The following is a 19240-nucleotide window of genomic DNA, read 5'->3' as shown; positions in this document are numbered from 1 at the left end:
ACCATACAGACGATCACTCTCCCCCTCTTCAAACCCTAATTAAAAGCACATTTCCTCCAGGAGGCCTGACGTGACTAAACCCTTACTTCCTCTTCTCCCTTGGGCGTCACCCTCGCGCTTGAATCTGCAACCTATTTATTCACCTCTCCCTCAGCCCCACAGCATGACTGTACAATTTATTTACGTCCGTCCTCCCTCTAGATTGTAAGCTGGTTGTGGGCAGAGAACGCGTCTACCGACTCTGTCGCGCTACACTCTTCCAAGCCCTTAATACACCATTCTGCGCACTGTAAGTGCTCAATAAATAAGACTGATCGATTGATCAATTCAAAGTCTTGGACCCATTTTAAACGTCTTGATCCTGACTCCTGAGTGTTGTTTTGGGTTTGTTTTGTTTTTTTATGGTATTGGTTCAGCGCTTATTACTATGTGCCGGGCACTGTTTCAAGCGCTGGGGTAGATACAAGGAAATCGGGCTGGACACAGTCCCCGATCCACGTGGGGATTACGACTGTGAGCCTTTTTATTAGGACTTTTTATTGAAGAGGGAACTGAGGCAGGGAAGTGAAGTGACTTGCTCAAAGTCACGCAGCAGACAAGTGGCAGAGCCAGGATTAGAACCTAGGTCCTTCTGACGCCCAGGCCCGCGCTCTATCCGCCAGGCCACGCTAGGAGTGTTCTCTGAGAGTTTTGCCTCTCTGGGGGCGATCAGCTGTTCAAGCGATCGCTCAGGAAGCACGAAAGTTTAGCATCTGGCTCATCTTACAGAAAGTTGACACCACCCCGGGAAAGGAGTCAGCAGAAAGCAAAAAGTTTAGGGAACCATCGGTTTCACAAGCTGCTTTTCACTTTTTCAGGATTTTTCCTCTCTCCACATGGCTCACAGTCGGCGCTCCTTAGGAAGCTTTTTCAATAAACCAAACGGGGGCGTTCGGAGTATAGTACAGACGGTCCATCTTTTTTCGTCGTCGTTTAAGTCCTGGACAGACTAACCTGCAGTGTAGGGGATTGGAGGTCAGAGGTAACTAGGGAATGGTTAAAATGGTAAAGGGCTGCAGCAAACTCCTCATCGGATGAACCTGGAAGGTAAAGGAGAAGAATCACTCCAGCTGGCCGAGCCACCATTCCACCTCCCCCAATCCAGGCAAATACTCCTAAGTTCCGCCAAGTCCCAAGGGTCGAGCCTACTCACCCTTGAGTCCCTCTTTGTCCACCTCTTTGATGATGCTGGCCAAAGTGGCCATGTGCTGCTCGGAGAGAGACACGCTCAGATAGTTGCGGATGAAGTTGTTGCGGGAGTTCAGCATGGAGGAGGTGATGAAGTTCAAGATGTTGGAAGCCAGACCCAAGAACTGAAAGAAACAAAGACTGTCTTCTGACACATTCCAAAATCGCGGGGCAACCAGAAAATGGCGATTAAGAAAAATACCGTTCGGGCGCGGCCCGCACTGAAATGCACCGCACTGTGTTCCGTGATTAAATCCACCGCGCTGAGGATCGGAGCCCGCTTGCCGACTGTGCAGCCCTAACGTTCGGTCCAACAGCTGATTTTAACGTGCTGGACACCCATCTGTTGTACTCTACCCCAGAGCTGCTAATTCTCCTTAAAATGTTGTCTGAGTTCTTCTTTGTCCTTCCCTCTTTTTTTTTTTTTTTTTACAACGGTATTTGTGTCAAGTACCGTACAAGATACAAGTTAATCAGGCCAGATTATGGTCCCTGTCCCACCTGGGGTTCACAGCCTAAGTAACGGGGAGAACAGATATGGCATCCCCAATTTACAGATGAGGATACTGAAGCGCTGAGAAGCGATCTGCCCGAGGTCACGCAGCAGGCAAACGGCAGAGCTCTGAAGAGGGGGAGCGTGAGCGTCTGTAGGATACGAAGAGGGAGGGAGTTCCAGGCCAGATAAAGGATGCGGGCGAGGGGTTGGTGATAAGAAGCCAGGTTCTCTGGGTCCTGGGCCCATGTTGCATCCACTAGGCCACGCTGCTTCCCTCAAAACAATTTCCCTCTCTCCTGGGAATGTGCTGCCAGTGTTTGATTCCCAACACCCTCTACTTCTTCACTAGCAGCCCGGCCTAGGAGTCAGCACGGGCCCGGGAGTCAGAGAACCCGCCTGCCGTCCCTCCCCACTTCGGCCCGTACCTCACTCTACAGAAACGTTCGGGCCACGTTCCCCCGCTCCTCAGAAACCTCCGGCGGTTGCCCACCTTCCTCCGCGTCCAACAGAAAATCCTTAACATAGCCTTCGGAGCACTCAGTCGCCTCGTCCACGCCGACCTCGCCTCGCTCCTCTCCTGCTACAACCTAGCTCGCGCACTTCACTCCTCGAACGCCAACCTTCTCACCGTACCTCCATCTCCTCAATCTCGCCACCGAGCCCTCGCCCACATCCCGCCTCCGGCCTGCAACGCCCTCCCTCTTCACACCTGACAGACGATCGCTCACCCCAGCTTCAGAGCCCCGTTGAAGGCACGTCTTCTCCAAGAGGCCTTCCCCGACTAAGCCCTCATTTCCCCTTCTCCCACTCCCTTCTGCATCGCCTTGACTCGATCCCTTTATTCCTCCTCCCCTCCCGGCCCCACGGCACTTACGTAGGTAGCCGGGATTTCGTTCATTTATATTAACGTCTGTCTTCCCCTCTAGACCGACAAGCTCGTTGTGGTCAGGGTCTCGCACTGTCGTGCCGTACTCTCCCGAGCGCTTACAACAGTGCTCCGCATACGGTAATCGCTCTAGAAATACGACCGACTCGCTAATCCCGGCTCCCCCCGCTGTCTGCCGAGTGACCTCGGGTGAGTCGCTCGACTTCTCCGTGCCTCACTCACCTCATCTGCAGAACGGTTACCGAGACTGTGAATTCCATCTGGGTCGCGGACTGTCCCCGACCACATATTCTGTATCTATGCCGGGGATTAATAAAGTGCCTGGCTCACAGTTATCAAACGCCATTTAAAAAACCCCAACGACCCACGGGCTACCCGGTGAACGATCGACACGCCGGCAGAACCTTTAAACCTTCAGAGGTCGACCTACCGGCTTTCGGGCCTTTAAGGGCCGTGGCCGGTCCCTGCTCCTTCCCCCAACAAATGCACCCCGGGACCCGGGGCTTACCAATTCAGGATCCTTGCGGCTGGCCAGGATGTTGCCGTTTTCGCCTGCGGCCTGTTTGTTGGGGCTTTTCACGCGGGGAGAGCTCTCCAGTGGCGGTGGAGGCGGAGGAGGAGGTGGTGCCACTTTCTCTTTGCTTGGGGAGATGGTCTCCTCAAACCACTGGCCCAGGATGGGCTCGCTGTCATCATCTGGGCAGGGGACAGGGACGGCAGGTGAGATGAGTGTCTTAAGCGAAGGCTCTGTCGAAGCCTCGTGACGAAAGGGAATCCAAGAGGAAAGGAAGAGCAAGAGGAAACACTGGCCTTATTTTTGCCAGTGGAGACGACATATTCCACCCAACTGAGATCACGTTCCGCCTTTGGGCTGCAGGCTGTGAAGCCGCTAAGTCTCGCCGTTGTGAGGAGCGAATCAGTAGATATTGTGCCTTTTGCAATTATAGCTGTTATGAAAACATAATCCTCCCTCCACTTTTTCCTGAAAACCTTTCACTTCCTTTCCCTAAACAGAGTTTTATCATCTCTCGGACCCTGCGTGGGACTTGGGTGCAAAAAATATTGAGAGACCGTGCCCTAAATCCCCTAGATAAATCCCCAAAGAGGCAACTGCGCTCATACAGATTCTACCCACTGTCTTTAGGCTCTCCGAAAAACGACGACGATAACTTAGAACCTGGACCCGACGGGAACGGACGTGGAACAGCTGTTCGTCCGGACAGCCCGGGGGGAAAATGGGGGGAACTCATTCATTCAATAGCATTTATCGAGCGCTTACTACGTGCAGAGCACTGTACCGGGCGCTTGGAACGGACAGGTCGGTAACAGATAGAGACGGTCCCTGCCCCTTCGACGGGTTTACAGTCTAATCTAGGCTACCCTGCCCGCAGCACTTGTTTCTGGGACTCCCGCCTACAGCGAGAAGCACCGTGGCTTAGCGGACAGAGCCCGGGCTTGGGAGTCAGAGGACCTGGGTTCTAATCCCGACTCCACCACTCGTCCGCTGTGTGACCTCGGGCGGGCCACTTCCCTTCTCTGTGCCTCCGTCACCTCATCCGTAAAATGGGGATTAACACGGTGAGCCCCACGTGGGGCAACCCGATTACACTGCATCTACCCCGGCGCCTAGAACAGTGCGTGGTATATAGTAAGCGCTTAACGAGTACCGTTATTATAGAGAAGCAGCACGGCCTCGTGGATGGAGCACGGGCCTGGGAGTCAGAAGGTCTTGGGTTCTAACCCTGGCCTTGCCACCTATCCGCTCTCCGACCGTGGGCAAGTCACTTCACTTCTCTGGGCCTCAGTTTCCTCGTCGGCCCAAAGGGGATTGAGACGGGGAGCCCCACATGGGACGGGGACTACGTCCGACCCGATTCGCTCGTATCCACCCCAGGGCTTAGTACGGGGCCTGGCACATAGCAAGCGCTTAACAAATACCATCGCTATTATTGTGAGAGAGCACACTGTAAAGAAACCCAAGAGCGAATTTATTTGGGGGAGCAGAGAAGGGAGAGCGGAGGGCTGGAGAGATTTCAGCACCCCAGATTAGAGTGAAAAGCGGTAGACTGTCCGGGAGTCGGGAAGCTCGGTATCTACTGGAAAGGGCACGAATCGGCCCATCCTCCAGAACTGAAGTCTATTTAGAGTCACGGTCCGTGTGATTACTGAAAGGGCAAAACGCAACTGGACTCGGGGCCTCCGGGAGCTCCCCCTCGGCAAGATCCAGCCCCGTCATCCGTCTCTCCGGGCAGGATACGACTCTCCTCTTCCCCTTCTCTGCCCTCCGCAGACCTCACTCCACTCACTCAAGAGTGAATCCTCACTCTCGCCCCCGCAGAAGAGTCCGAGGCTCCCTAAAACTCCCTTAGGATCCAGCTGGGGACGAAGCACGGGTTGATTCCCCGCGAGGTGGAGGGGAAGCCCTGTCGGTTCCAGGGGCCGTGAGCATCGGACGAGCGGGTCCCGCACGCCCCGCCCCGAACTCCACGGGAGGGACGACCAACCCGGACGGCCGTCGGAACCCTCCCGAGAGATGCCCGTGGCCACCGGTCCGAGGATTTTAACGCCCCGTTCATCCAACGGTTCACCGGGAGCAGCCGAGCGGGGGCCGTGACCTGACCGGGTTCCCAAGCCCCGGGTAAAAATCCGCTCCGCCGAACCGCGAGCGAGCCCTATCTCCTTGGGTGCGGGCAGGACGGTGATCGTGTGGTTTGCGACACAATCGGTCATCGACACCGACGGGGACAAGGAGCGCCCGGGCGGGCTGAGAAGAGGAGGAGGCGGAAAGGCTGGATGAAAAGGAAAGGGGCTTGCGGGGCGCCGGGCGGAGTGCCGCGAGCCAGTCGCCCGTCTCTGCGGGGGGAGGAGGAGGAGGAGGACGGGGTCCGCCCGGGGCCTGACCTTGGCTGCTGTCCTCCTCCGTACTGCTGAAGTCATCCTCGTAGTAGGTGTTGGAGTCGGTGGAGGCACTGGCGTCGCTGCTCACGGAGCCCTTCCTCTGGCGCTGCAGAACGCAAGCCTGAGGGAACAGCGGAGGTACTGAGCACCGACCTCACGCCACAACCCGTCTCCTCCGCTACGCTGTCGGCTCGCCGTGGGCAGGGAGCATGTCTACCCACTCTGTTGTACTCTCCCCCAAGCGCACACAGTGAAGGCCCCATAAATACCACTGATGACGATGACGACGACGATGATGACGGTATCCGTTAAGCCTTTGCCGAGCACAGTCCTAAGCCCCGGGGTAGATACAAGGTCATCGGGGCTTCATCCCCATTTTAGAGATGAGGGAACTGAGGGACAGAGAAGTTAAGTGACTGGCCCAAGGTCGCACGGCTGACGAGTGGAAGGAGGGGGATAAGAACCCCATGACCTCGGGCTCCCAAGCCCAGGCTCTTCCCACTAAGCCACCAGGGCACCAGGCACCGGGGCTACCCGAGGACAGAGAGATCTCCACTTGCTTTTTTCCAGTTGCTCCGGGAGTAAACGCCCGGATCTCTTCTGCTTCCATTCTCTTTACCACAGCGGATAATTCATTTCTCCTAATTTTTAGTCCGCTCGGGCGGGGCTCCCGTGACTCTTCCCTCTAGACCGGAAGGTCGCTGCGGGCAGGGAACGTACCCGCTGACTCTGTTGCTCTGCACTCTCCCAAGCACTTAGTATGTGCTCGATAAGTACCACCGCTTAACTGACCGATTCCACGCAAAGACACCCACCCACCCATCCCGGTCACAAGCCACGAAAAAGATCCTTTCCCATCTCCCGTTCGGCACGTCGTACCGGACCGAGGGAAAGAGCTGTCCGGGAAAACTCTCAGTGGAAAGAGCCCGGGTTTGGGAGTCAAAAGGCCCTGGGTTCTAATCCCAGTTCCACCACGGGTCTGCCGTGTGTCCTCGAATGAGTCACTTGAATGTGTGCCTCATCTACCTCCTCTGGAAAAAGGGGATTAAGACTGTGAGCCCCATGTGGGGGAAGGTCTGCGCCCCACCTGATTATTCTGTATCTACCCCGGTGCTCGGTACAGTAGCTGGCACACAGTAAGCGCTTAACAAATACCACTTCGAGAACAGCCGGAGACCAGAATCGCCACGGAGACACGGCTAACCATCGCCTAAAGTCTCTCGCTACGCTCCGTGTCCCAGCCGGAATGTGACAGGCAGAGAGCGTAGGAGGCACCACGCAGGACCGCTTGATCTTTAATCAATTTCTCCGTGCAGGGTCTCGCTTCTGAGATCATCCGTCGGTCCCGCGTGGGTGTTTTCTGGGGGGGGGGGGGGGGTCGGGGCGGACTCCAACGCAAACCAGGGCCGGAGATCGGTAAAGCAACCGCTCGACCGGGCCGCGCACCGCCCGATCTCCTAAGATGCCGTCTCGCTCTCCCGACTAGAACTTAGTTTCTCGACCAGAACGGTCCCCGTGCTCGACAAAGCACCTCACTTTGCCCTCCCAGCTTTCCCCGATTCCAAGAACTGGAGAAACCCGGAGGCGGGCTCTTTCCCGCACCTTTCTGTAGGAAGTGGAGAGCAAGGTCAGCAGCAGATTCGTGAGGGGAACCGAATCGATCAGGCGCTGAATCCTCTGTATGGAGGTGCTCTGGGCCATGACGCTGAGGGCCGCGGGAGGGCCGTCCGTCTCCCAGCCCTAGAGGAGAACGGCGAGAGAGAATTAACCCGGCCGAGCGGCCGAGACCCGCTGAACAAGAAGCCCGCTCGTTTTAGCCCCGCGGGCACCCCGGGGGCAAGATGCTTCTGGCTCCCCGACCTACCACCACCTCACCTTGTGGAGCGCTTCCACCTGCAGGTCTTGGAAGAGGGAGGTCAGGAGCTTGATGGCGTGATTTGCCAGCACCACCGACAGGACCCCAAATCCTTGATGTCTAGCGAGAAGAGGCGAACGGGGGAATCTTCCAAACGACCGTCTCCGGGACAGCGCGCTTTGGAGGAGATCCCTCCGACGGCACGACGGGCCGGTTCCGTTACACGTCGGAGGGGCCGGCCTTCAAGTCGGCCAGTCGCGCGGCGAACGGCAGAGCTGCCTACGATCGGCTCCAGTGGGCCCGACGCCCCGGTGGGACCCCAGGGGATTTTTAAAGCCACACGATCCAATCCGCTGGGGAGGGTAATTGAACTCCGGGAGGAAAAAGCCAACGACTTACGGGACCAAACTGGATCATCAACCTTTCAGAGGGAGGTCGGATGCGGGTTTAGAAACAAAGGCCTTCGTTCAGAGGAACAGGTGACCTGACACTTTCCCTTAACCCCAACCCCCACCTTCCCCGAGTCGACCGGGACCAAGCCATCGTGGCCAAACGACCTAGTCCCTGACCGGGGAAGGTGGAAGAGTGAGCGAGGACTCAACGGCACGGAGCCAGATCTCCGAAACCACACCTCCTCCCCGACATCTACCTGCTTCCTAACCAGACGCCACCGAATTCCTAACGGGCGATCGACGAGGGCGCCAATGCCAGGGAGGGAGCTGACTCACAGATCGAATGCCAGCTAAGGAAAAGACCTGGACCTAGCTGGGATTAGCGCAATCTCCCTGCTCTAAAAAAGAGGGCGGAAACGAAAGGGGAGTCTCTCTACAAAAACGACGCCCTCCTTCCCCGCTCCGCGACCTCCCGCTTCCGCCGGAACGGACGCTTTCCAGGTGCCGATGGGGAACCCGGAAGGGCGGGCACTCACCCCTTCCCGGGTCCCAGCTTGGGAGAGCCCACTCCCTCTTTGGTGCGAGCGATGATGTCTCTGACCCGGAGGGCGGCCAAAGGGTCTTTCTCTTTCCCCTTATCGGCCAGGGCGGTCGGGCTGAGATTCAAGATGAGGAAGAGGCTGTTCAGCAGACACCAGGCTCCCAGTAGCTGAAAATTCTGATAGTGCTGTCGAGGCAAGGACGGAAGAGGCATTGAGTCCAGAGGGTCAAACCTCCATCGACAAGAGGGATGGGTTTTAGTCGAGGGATCCTCTGCCTACCTCGCCTCCGGCCCGGCGGGAACTGCTGATCGCCTGCCCGATCATCTCGTAGATCTCCAGCTGTCGGGACACAGAACGGCCACGCCGGGTAAGTCACGCACGTCGCAATCCGCCACAGATATCCTGCACGCCCCGTAAGACGGAGGACACGGGGCCTCCCGGCTCACCTGCCGTTTGCGCAATGCCAACTCTCAACAGCTGCCGCTGTTAGCCTGAATGCGGGGTAGGGACAGGCAGGCAAACTGGGGGTTCATCAAGGGGAAGCATCCGGCGGTGCCAAGAGCTCACCGCCCACCCAGCGTTCCTACCGATCAGGGTCCGACTCCTGGCTTCGCTCCCCTCCGTCCATCAGACCGGCACCAGCCCCCCGGGGCCCCTGTGACGTGCCCACCGCCCGCGCCCCCAGCCCCCGGACCCTCGGCTTACGCATTTCTGGACGATAGTAGCAGCGTCGTTTTCGTAGTCTTCTTCTTTAGAACTTGTGGATCCTGTCCGCACCTGCTGGGTGCTGCCCACGTGAAGGATGGCCATGCAGGTTGCCACGCTCACCCCTGGCCCAGGAGACAGGGTAATCCACCACTGACCGCGCGTCCCTACAACCGGCTTCCACGACGTGTCCCAGAGCTAGACCCCCAGGAACCAGGCCGCTTTCTCTGGCCGCCCTCCGAAAATGAAACTCACTCTCCACTCCGCCGTGACCCTCGCTCGGATCCCAACCCAATCTACAGACTGATTAGAACTCGAACTCACGAGTCAGGGTCTGGGGTCTCCCGCTTCCAAATGCACTTGGCCATGGGAGCTATTGTCCAAATGACTCTCCCTGAAAATCCACCGCCCCCGCTCAGCAAAGAAGAAAAGCACCGGGGCCTGGAGCAGCTGAGCAACACAACGGAACCAACCTCACGCTGGGAAAGGCAATCAACTCTCGGGTAGCTAAAGGTCAGGTTTCCGGGGCTTCCTGCCCGAGCAAAGCACCTCTGGGGCCGGGCAATCGCTCGGAGGCAGCACACCTGGTGGCTTACACCGGATGGACTTGAAACCGGGGATTAGCGGTTTCCTTGGGTCACCGTAACCTTGGTTTCGGGGGGCGAAAGAAAGAGTCCAACTCATTCCCGAGCCGGAAGGAGCCAGGGCGGCAGCGGGAGAATGAGAAAAGGAAAGGCTCGGCAACAACCAAGAATAGCAATTTCAATTAAGAGCCCTCGTCCATCTGCCGCTCGGCCCGACTCCGGGCGAGGAAGGTGCCGTCGGTCTCTCCGAGAGGCCCGTCGGGAGCCACTTGAAGGTTTCGGGCAGGGGGACGACTGAGGAGACGCTCGGGAGCTCCGGGATGGGCGTGGGCCATTAAGAAAGCCAGCAAAACTTGGAGCCGATTCCCCGGAGAACTCACCCGCATAGAGGCAGCTGAGGGACAGCACGGTCACATCTTGCAAACGGGCGGGATTAAGGGGTTCCAAGACGGGGAGAGAAAGCGTGTCCAAAGCCATAGTCACATCGATCACCAGGGAATGGAACCTACGGGACCGGGGAAGGCTGGGTTAGCCCGGGGGGGGGGGGGGGGGGGAATCCCTCCAGGAAAAGCGGGACGGAGACAGTTTCTCGTGCTACGACTGAGCAATCAATAGTATTTACTGGCATCTGCCGCTTCCACGGCCCCGCACTAAGCACTCGGGAGAGTGCAAAGGAATGGACAGTGGTGACAACCGTGGTATCTGATAAGCGATTACTATGCGCGGGGCATTATTCTACGCGCTGCCCCAGACCCAAGCAGACCCGGCCTCCGTCCCGCCCGGGCCTCGACAGTCTCAGAGGGAGGGAGAACGGGCACGTCATCCCCATTTACAGAGGCGACCCGGAGAGGCAGAGTGACTCGCCCGAGGTCACAGAGACGACGAGCGGTGGAGCCGGGAGCAGAACGCGGATCCCCGGACTTCCACGGCGGGCTCTGCCCGCGAGGCCACCCTGCTTCTCATCCCCGCCCACGAGGAGCAGCAAGTCTAGCGGCGGGGAACGGGGAATGAAATACATTAGAGACGGGAGAAGGGGCGTAGGATCACGTCTCCGTAAGCGCAAGCGGAGGAGTCCGTGTGGACCCGCGTCCTCGGGCCAAGTGGCAGCTGCCGGGGCGGGGAGCGGCGAGACGAGGACGACGCGGCAGACGGGATGAGAAACCAACCGGCCCACGCCGCGTCCTGGAACCGGCCGATGTACCTCGGGAAGGCTCGGGCACGCTCGCAGGATAAGCGCTCCGTACTGGAGACCTTATATTTTAAGCCCGACCGCCAAACTCTAATCACAGCCAGAATGGCTAAAAGGAAATGTTCTTGGTATCTCCCTGTCCTCCTTCCTACTCCGACGGGAGGCCCCATGTGGGACGGGGACCGTGTCCAACCTGATTATCTTGTATCTCCTCCAGATCTCATGACAGCGCTTGGCACATAATAAGCGCTTAAACACCGTCGTCACCAAATTCCGTCGTCGAATTAACTGGGGGAGGCTTCGCCCGATCGGGCGACGGTATTTACGGAGTGCTCACTTTGCGCGGAACATCGTACTGAGCATCTGGGAGGGGACGCTACAAACCAGTAAGAGTCGGTAGACAAACCCTGCCCACAAGAAGCGCGGCCCAGTGGACGGGGCGCCGGCGGCCCGGGAGTCAGAAGGACCTGGGTTCTAATCCCGGATCCACCGCTCGGCTGCCGCGCGACCACGGGCCGGGCGCTTCGCTTCTCTGGGCCTCAGTTCCCTGATCTGTAAAACACGGATCGAGACCGCGAGCCCCGTGTGGGATGTGGACTGCGTCCAACCTGATTTGCTTCTATCGGGCCCAGTTCCGAGGACAGAGCCCGGCACGTAGTGAACGATTAAGTGCCATAAATACAAACGCTCCCGGTCCCAAAGGGGGAGAGAGACACCGGAGTCCATTTCGGATAGGGGAAAGGGCAGATTGTAAGGACGGGTACCTAAGCGCTGTGGGGCGGGGGGAGGGTGGACGAGTAGCGAGTGTTGAAGGGGTACATCTCCTGGAGGAGATGCGATGCCATCAGGGCTCTGAAGAGCGAGAAGTTCCCGGATGCGAAAGGGCAGGAAGTTCCCCGCGGGTGGGAGCGTGCGAGTCAGAGGGCGGCGCAGCGGCAGCCGGCGAGACAGGAACGGGGCCCGGGAAGCAGGACGCTTTAACTCCTCACCCGTTCCTGACAGCAGTGGCATCTGCCACCGTGGCTGGCATGATGAAAAAGGAATTGGCCAACACCGCATCCTGGAACCGATTGATGTAGCGCAGGAAGTACGGCAGGTTCAGGCACACTCGCAGCAGCTTCTCCGAGCCTCCTACGGCGAGGGGAAGGCCGACGTTACCGGCGGACTCGGCCCCGAGGGACCGGGCACCCGGGCGGCGACGGGGTCCGGGCCACCGGGCAGTCCCGTCGGGCGAGGCCTTACCGAGCTCTTGCAGACTGGCCACGTTCTGAGCTATGAACACGTTCTTGGTCCTGATGGCAGACGCCTGCTCTGCGGACGACTGATCATCTGCCTCCCCTTCCATCTGGCGGGAAACACGAGACAACCGGGACGCGTGTGGCCGTTCACGGCCTGACCGCTCTCTCCCTGGAGGATTACGAGCTGGACCGAAGCCCCCAACCGGCACCGTGAAGACGCGACGGCCCCCGGGACACCGACGCCCCACCCTCGGCTGGCTCCCACGGCCCTAATCGGCGGTGCGATCCGGCGAGCCCGTCCCTACAGCGGGACCCCCGACGCCGCGACCCCCCCGGGCGACGGAGGGCGAACTTCCGGTTGGGCCCGAAGCCACTCACCTTCGCCTGAGGCGCGAGGGGTGGCGTTGCGGCCGCTCTAGGGTTGAAGACGGACGTCAGCTGGTTGAGAAAGTTCATCTGCACCTCCTTCTGCCGTAGCTCGGGGCTCACCGGGACGGCCAGCTCCTTCTGATCCTCCACTGGGAGAAACACAGCGGAATGGAGGGGAGGGAGGCCCCGCTGGCTTGCGGGGAAGGCGGCGGCTCAGCGGCCAGGGCACGAACGGAGGGCAAGCCGGCCGGGGCGGGACCTACCATCCGAGAGGGTTTTCACCGTCTGGGGCAGCTTGGCGGACTTCATCATCGCCGTGAAGGTGATGATTTCGGTCCTGTCCAGCCGGCTGCAACCGGTACACAGGCCCTTGATCAGGAGAATCAGGTGTTTCTGCAGAGGAAGGAAGGAGAGAAGAGAAAGCGGGACGTTCAGACGCAGCGCCCGGCCGGTCGAGAGCGCTCCTCCGGCCCCCACCTCCGGGGCCAAAACTGAAGGGAAAAGAGCTGGGGGCCGGGCTGGCCCGCCAGCCCCGGCCCCTCCCCCAGTTCGGCCCCCCGGGCCCTGAGCGCGAAGACGCGTCCGGCAGGCTCACCTGGGATACGGCGCAGGCCTCATCCGGGTTCTCCAGCCGCAGGAGGGAGAACTCGATCAGGACCTTGCAGGCGGCCGCCACCGACTGGAGCTGGTTCCGGGGAACTGGAACGGGAGAGACCCTTTACTCGCCCCTACCCTTTACTCGCCACAGCCCCTCTCTCTGACCTCGCGGGAGCGGACCGATTCAGGGGATCTTCACCCCAGGTCTCTGCTCAACTGAGCCCGGCGCCCAGAGAGGCGGGTCGAAGCCTCTCCGTCGGAGGAACCGGCCTTTTGCCGCGGCCACTTCCCGCCGAGCTCGCTCGGCGTGACGACGAGAGGGTAGAGGAGACCTACTGTTTCCAGGCCCTCTTTTCCTTCAGGTTCTTCCCCACTCTTATCCAACAGCCTTGACCGGCTCGGAGGTTTGGGTTTTCATCGGGGGCGGGGGAGAACAAATGAAGGAAAACCGTTTCCAAAGTCCAAAGACCCTCTCGCTTGCTCTACACCCAAGTTTTCAACCAGGGGTTTGGCTGTGCAAATCTCAGAGCCTTGGGCCCACTGCCAGCAGCAAGAGCACCAGGGGCTACTGCTCCTGTCCCTCTAGACTGTACTCGCCCCAGGCTCAGTACGGTGCTCTGCAGGCACAGAGCGCTCAATAAATACGACCGACTGAGCCGCGTCTCGCTGGGCCCCTCGCCGGGGAGCCCGGCCAGAGGCAGGGTGGGAACCGACGGAGAAGAGATACCGCTCCCGCGGTTAGCTACCGCCGCCGGTTCCCCGGAGTTCACGGCTCCGTCGGGAGCGAGACGAGCGCCGACGCGCAACCCAAGAAGGCCGAGGCCTGGGAAGCCAGCGGGGGCAGGAATTCTGCTGGGCTGACAACCCCGGGGAGTCGATCGACCGCAGCAGGATCTCACCAGCTCGTTCTCTTCACAGATCGCTAATCCGGCAAACAAACCTGGCCTCGACCGTTTCAGCACCTTTAGCGAGGAATAAAACCAGGCTCACCGGATCCTTCGCCCACATTTGAGAGTAAAAAAACGCAACAGATCGAGGCATCTGTCGTTGGCTAGGTTGAAAGGTCCGGTGCTGAGGGCCAGAAGGGGAAGTAGCCACTCCCTCCCGCCCACCCCCCCCCCCCCCCCCCCCCCCCCGGAAGGCAACGGGGAAAAAATTCCTTTGGGGATCCGGGCTACGCCGGGGAGCAAATCCACATCACTCACGGTCCCTAGAGTCAAGCCCCGAGGGCAGAACTCCCAGCGGTCGTGGGCCGGGGGAAATACGGTTGCTGGGAAATTAATACTCTGGCAGGAGAGGTCACGGGCGGCCCCCGGCGGGACACACGTGCGAGGGAGCGAGAATTCGGCGGCCCGGCTGCCGGGAGGCCGCCGCTCAAACTCAAAAGGTAGTTTCCGCCCGCTCACTCTCCCGGCCTGGGTTACGCCTACAGCCCTCTAGGATCTTCCATCTTAGAGACGAACCCTCCTCCACTCCGCCGTAAGCTCCTCCGGGGCAAGGATCGCGTCTACCAACCCTACTGAGCCGTGCTCCCCCGAGGGCTTAGTGCTCTGCACGCAGTAGGCGCTCGAAAGATTCCGTCGATACAGGTCACCGCTACCTCTCATCTCCGGAGCCAATCCGAGGCGGGCGGAGACCTCATTAACTCCTCGTTCCGGCAACCTACCGACGGTCCTATTCACAAATCAGCAGCAGGGAGCACCAGCAGCTAGCTACTTACTGAGGCCGCAGACCGTTGTAATATAATGGGTGGAAAGTGCGACGAAGGATGAGTAGAAGGGCTCGTACTGCTTGTCGTGGTGCAGGATTTCTGACTCGCTGCGGAGAAAACACACACCCGGTTTGCAATCCGGCGACCGGGTACAATACCCGAGTCCCCGCCGTGAGAACTCGGCCCTGGGAAGCGCAACTTAAGAGCCACGGGATCCTCCGCTTATCCTCCCCGGGGACCGGCCCCCAAGGTCAAGGTCACCCAAGAGATCGGCGGCCCAGCCGGGACCGGAACCCAGGTCTCCCGGCTCTTCCCGGGGGGCCGACCCGCCTCCCCGACTCGCTCCGCCGAGCGTTCATTCGCTCGGGGCGCTCCGCCCCCTCCACCTGACGGCCTCCTCGGGGACCGGACGTTCGAGGCGTTCGGCTCGAGTCAGACAGGCGGCGGCGGGTTGCGCTCTCGGTTGCTTCCCCTTATACCTGGCAAGAGAAGCCGCCCCATCCCCGGGCCCCCGGGGTTCCCGCAGCCCTCGCTCCGGCCCGGGAAGGACTCGGACACTGGGAGGAGGCGGGGAAGGCCTCCCCTGTGGCTGCGTCGGAGACTCCTGCGACCGTGGGGCCGATCCCTGAGGAGCTGGAATTCCCGCCGCTCCCGCCGTCTCCCTGGGCCTTTTTGAATTTTGGTTTCATCTCTCCCTCTGGGTCCGTCAACCGGCCCCCTCATCTCCTTAGTCTTAGACGGGGAGCTCCTCGGGGGGAAGGGGAGCTCATCCGCGATCTCCCTTCCCGGCATGTGATACTTAATCGACATTCCCATCCCCGCCGCCGCTGAATTATTACGACTATAAGCCAGAAGGCTTCCCGCCCTATCGGTTGAAAACGATAAACGAGACCAATCCTGGGCTTGCCTCCTCTTCGTAAAGGGAGATAAAGGACGTGCCCGGGGGAAAGAACGAGCCAGCGTGGATGGCACTGAGATCACCCCGCAGATCGCCTGGAGCCCAGAACATAATAACAACAGTAAAAATGACGGCGTTGGCTAAGGGCTTACTACGGGCTGGGCACTGTACCGATCGCTGGGACCGCTACGAGCCGATCAGACCGGACACGGTCCCTGTTCCACGTGGGGCTCACGGTCTCAATCCCCATCCGACAGATGAGGTGACCGAGGCACAGAGACGTGATGAGATGGGAGTCGGGATCAGAACCCAGGTCCTTCTGACTCCCGGGCCCTTTGCTGCTTCTCGAACCCGAGAGCGCCCGTATTTTCAGATTCTACGATGGAAACCCCTCTCGGGGTCACACCTGGAGGGTTTCCAGGACTCTTCCAGTCTCGACTAAGGGAGGGAGAGTCAAGCAGAGGCCCGTCCGTTCCACCTTTCGCTTCCGTGGACCGTGGCTAGCGAGGGGAAGGCGATCCGCTACGAATCCAGACCCCCCCCGTGCCGGGCAGCAGCGGCACGGGAGAGAGTCGAGGGCGGAGACTCGAGTTCGTTGCGCGGACGGAGGCCGCGGTAAACCGTCTCTGCATTTTTACCGAGGCAACTCTACGGATCCACTACCAGAACGACCGCAGAAGGAGGCGGGGCGTTCTGGGAGAGAGGCGTCCAGGGCGTCGCTCCGGGTCGGAGCCGACTCGACAGCCTAAGACGAGACAGACGACGGAAAGGCTTTCCAAAGCTGCTTTCTAGGAAGCAGCCTAGTCTAGTGGCTAGAGAACGGGCCTGGGAGTAAGGAGGATCTGGGTTCTAATCCCGGCTCTGCGGCTGCCTGCCGTGTGACCTCGGCCAAGTCACTTCTCTGCGCCTCATTTCCCTCATCTGTAAAATGGGGACTCATTCATTCAATCCTATTTCCTGAGCGCTTACTGCGTGCAGAGCACCGGACGAAGCGCTTGGAGAGTACAATTCAGCAATAGAGAGAGGCGATCCCTGCCCACGCCGGGCTTGCAGTCGAGAACGGGGGAGACAGACAGCGAAACAAGTAAACGGGCATCGATGTAAATAGATAAAACTATAGATGTGTGCACATCAAGACAAGTAAACAGGCATCAACCGAAATAAATAGAAATACAGATATATACATATATAGACAAGTGTTTGAATCCCGGGTTGGAATCCCGGCTCCGCCACTTGTCAGCTGTGTGACCGTGGGCAAGTCACAACTTCTCTGGGCCTCGGTTTCCTCATCTGTAAAATGGGGAAGAAGACTGTGAGCCTCACGTGGGACAACCTGATTATCCTGTATCTCCCCCAGCGCTTAGAACAGTGCTCTGCGTACAGTAAGCGTTTAATAAATACCGACATTTTTGTGAAGCAGCGTGGCTCAGTGGAAAGAGCCCGGGCTTGGGAGTCAGAGGTCGGGGGCTCTAATCCCACTTGTCGGCTGCGTGACTTTGGGCCGGTCACTTCACTTCTCTGGGCCTCAGTTCCCTCGTCTGTAAAATGGGGAAGGAGACTGCGAGCCTCACGTGGGACAACCTGATGACCCTGTATCTACCCCAGCGCTTAGAACGGTGCTCTGCACACGGTAAGCGCTTAACAAATACCAACATTATTATAAGTGCTGTGGGGCGGGGAGCAAAGGGAGCCAGTCGAGGTGACGCGGAGCCCCACGTGGGACAGGGACTCTCTCCAACCCAAGCGGCTTGTATCTACCCCACGGCTTACAGACGTGCCCGGTAGAGAGTAAGCACTTAAATACCACAATTATTATTATTATTATTCGAAGGCCGATCCCTTTTTCTACACGGACGTTTCACCTCGGCCTGTGGGAACAGAGAGGGAGCTGGAACACCGGGACCTTTCAACCACGGGGAGGGCGGGGCGGGGGGGGGGGGGGAGTAGGATTTGGGCCCATCAGAGGAGCCCCTCTCCGTGTTCCGTTTCCTCAGCCCTTCCCCTGTCATCACTCAGCTGCTCCTCCGGTACCTTTCCTTTGTTTCTCACTATGTCTTCATGGTCGTCGGCAGCGTTTTTCAGCCCCACCTGGTAGAGCGCGCTGACGCGGGAACCTGGGAAGTACAGAACTCCCAAGGTGACCCGTTCCCTGCCCGGAGAGCTCCCGTTCTAACTCAGCTTTTCCTCTTCTCTGTCGGTCCGGGGTTGGAGAGGATTTCCGCCGGGAGACGGCTAACCAAGGCCGGCAAGAACCGAAAGCGGCGAGCTCTTTGACCGGGGGCGGGTTCCTCCCGACTCCCTCACGTTCACCCCGTCAGAGAACCTCCCAAATGCCGATCGAGGGCAGAGGGAAAAAATAAGTCATCGGGCCCGGGCCAAAACCACCCCGGCTCAAACCGACGCAGGTCTCGTCGAGGTTTAACGGGTACGGAAATGTGGCGGCCGGACAGAGCCGGACCACGGTCCTTTCCCGGCGGGCCCGAACCGGGAAACCGGAGAGCTGAAATACGAGCCTGGGAAAGGACGGGAATGCCCCGGGGGAGAGACGAGTGCCGGTTTGGACTACGGGTCAGGAGAGGGCGGAGGCTTCAAGTGACCGGCTATCGTTTCCAGGGCTCCTCGGGTGGCTCGGGTTGGGCCTCTGGGAGGTTCACCGGGAAAGACGATCTGAAGAAAGGAGGGAAGGTGACGGAACCGAGGGCCGAAGGTCGCTCCGGGTGCCAGAGGTAGTGTGGGGGAAGGCAAATAAAAGCCATGAATGGGAGGAAGAGGGACAAAAGGGTGCCTGATGTAGAGGAGTTGAAAAAGCGAGGCCTACCCAGAATGACGGAGCCCTCAGGGAGGAACGTGAACCTTCTGGGGCAAAACGCCTTCCCGCTCTGACTAAAACCGCCCCCACGCCTTCGCGGACTCTCGCAACGAGATTGAGCACCACCTAAATCCCCACCGACTAGAAAACGGAAAGGCCGGGTTCTTTCCCCCGTAAGGGATTTACGCCTGAATCACACCTGGATTACGAGTCCCGGTTCCCCACTAAGCCGACGTCGACAATTAAATGATTTCTCTTCCAGGGCTGTAAGGTGCTTCACCGTCAGCTATTCCAGGGGAAGACTCCTCCGAAATATAAATCAGGTGGAACCCGGATTCCTCGGCTTTCCCAACGGGTGACGGAAGCCGACACCCAGGCCCCTAAGAGGGCACTCCTCTGGAGCCACGGTCCGACAGTTAAGAGAAAGGGGGAAGCGACGTGCAACTCGGCGGCCCCAGAGCAGCGTATTCCTTTCGTGACCTGTTAACTCCCACCCCGGCTCCCGAAATCCTACCGGGTCGGGTGTTTCCCTGATCGGACGCCCGATGGCCTCGGTTCGGCCACCTACAAAATAATCAAGCAAAACGAACGGTCCGCTGAAGGGCAAATCCAGCCTTCTTAATTGTATTCAATCTTCATGCAATTTAGAACCATTATCAGCCTCTCTGGAAAAGGTGGGCACAGTTCAACGGCCTTAGGAGGAGCTACTGGCCTGGGCGGCCATTTTATTAATAGTCGTAATGACATTTTTGCCAAAGAAGCCAGCTGACCCGTTCGGGAAGTGCCACCGAGCAAGCAGAGTCAAAAAGAGGAATCGTCATCTTGACACCCGATCAGCGGGATT

At 59.1% G+C, this 19240-nt stretch overlaps 1 protein-coding gene across 1 annotated transcript in view; it reads right to left on the bottom strand.

Annotated features, from left to right (window-relative positions):
• Positions 1 to 19240, bottom strand: part of UBR4 (ubiquitin protein ligase E3 component n-recognin 4) — a gene marked incomplete at its 5' end in the record, with an annotated part of 148943 nt that overhangs the window by 124110 nt on the left and 5593 nt on the right. The window contains 16 exon segments of the mRNA XM_029064851.2: positions 994 to 1079; positions 1193 to 1352; positions 3118 to 3305; positions 5511 to 5628; positions 7110 to 7247; positions 7383 to 7482; positions 8291 to 8481; positions 8576 to 8635; positions 9002 to 9126; positions 9966 to 10090; positions 11764 to 11905; positions 12017 to 12119; positions 12391 to 12530; positions 12645 to 12774; positions 12977 to 13080; positions 14699 to 14796. Coding sequence (XP_028920684.2) covers positions 994 to 1079; positions 1193 to 1352; positions 3118 to 3305; positions 5511 to 5628; positions 7110 to 7247; positions 7383 to 7482; positions 8291 to 8481; positions 8576 to 8635; positions 9002 to 9126; positions 9966 to 10090; positions 11764 to 11905; positions 12017 to 12119; positions 12391 to 12530; positions 12645 to 12774; positions 12977 to 13080; positions 14699 to 14796 — 2008 coding nt within the window.

Source organism: Ornithorhynchus anatinus, chromosome 5, assembly GCF_004115215.2.
Source record: "Ornithorhynchus anatinus isolate Pmale09 chromosome 5, mOrnAna1.pri.v4, whole genome shotgun sequence".
NCBI lineage: Eukaryota > Metazoa > Chordata > Mammalia > Monotremata > Ornithorhynchidae > Ornithorhynchus > Ornithorhynchus anatinus.
Note: the sequence above shows the minus strand (reverse complement) of the source record. Positions and strands in the feature narration are given on the sequence as shown.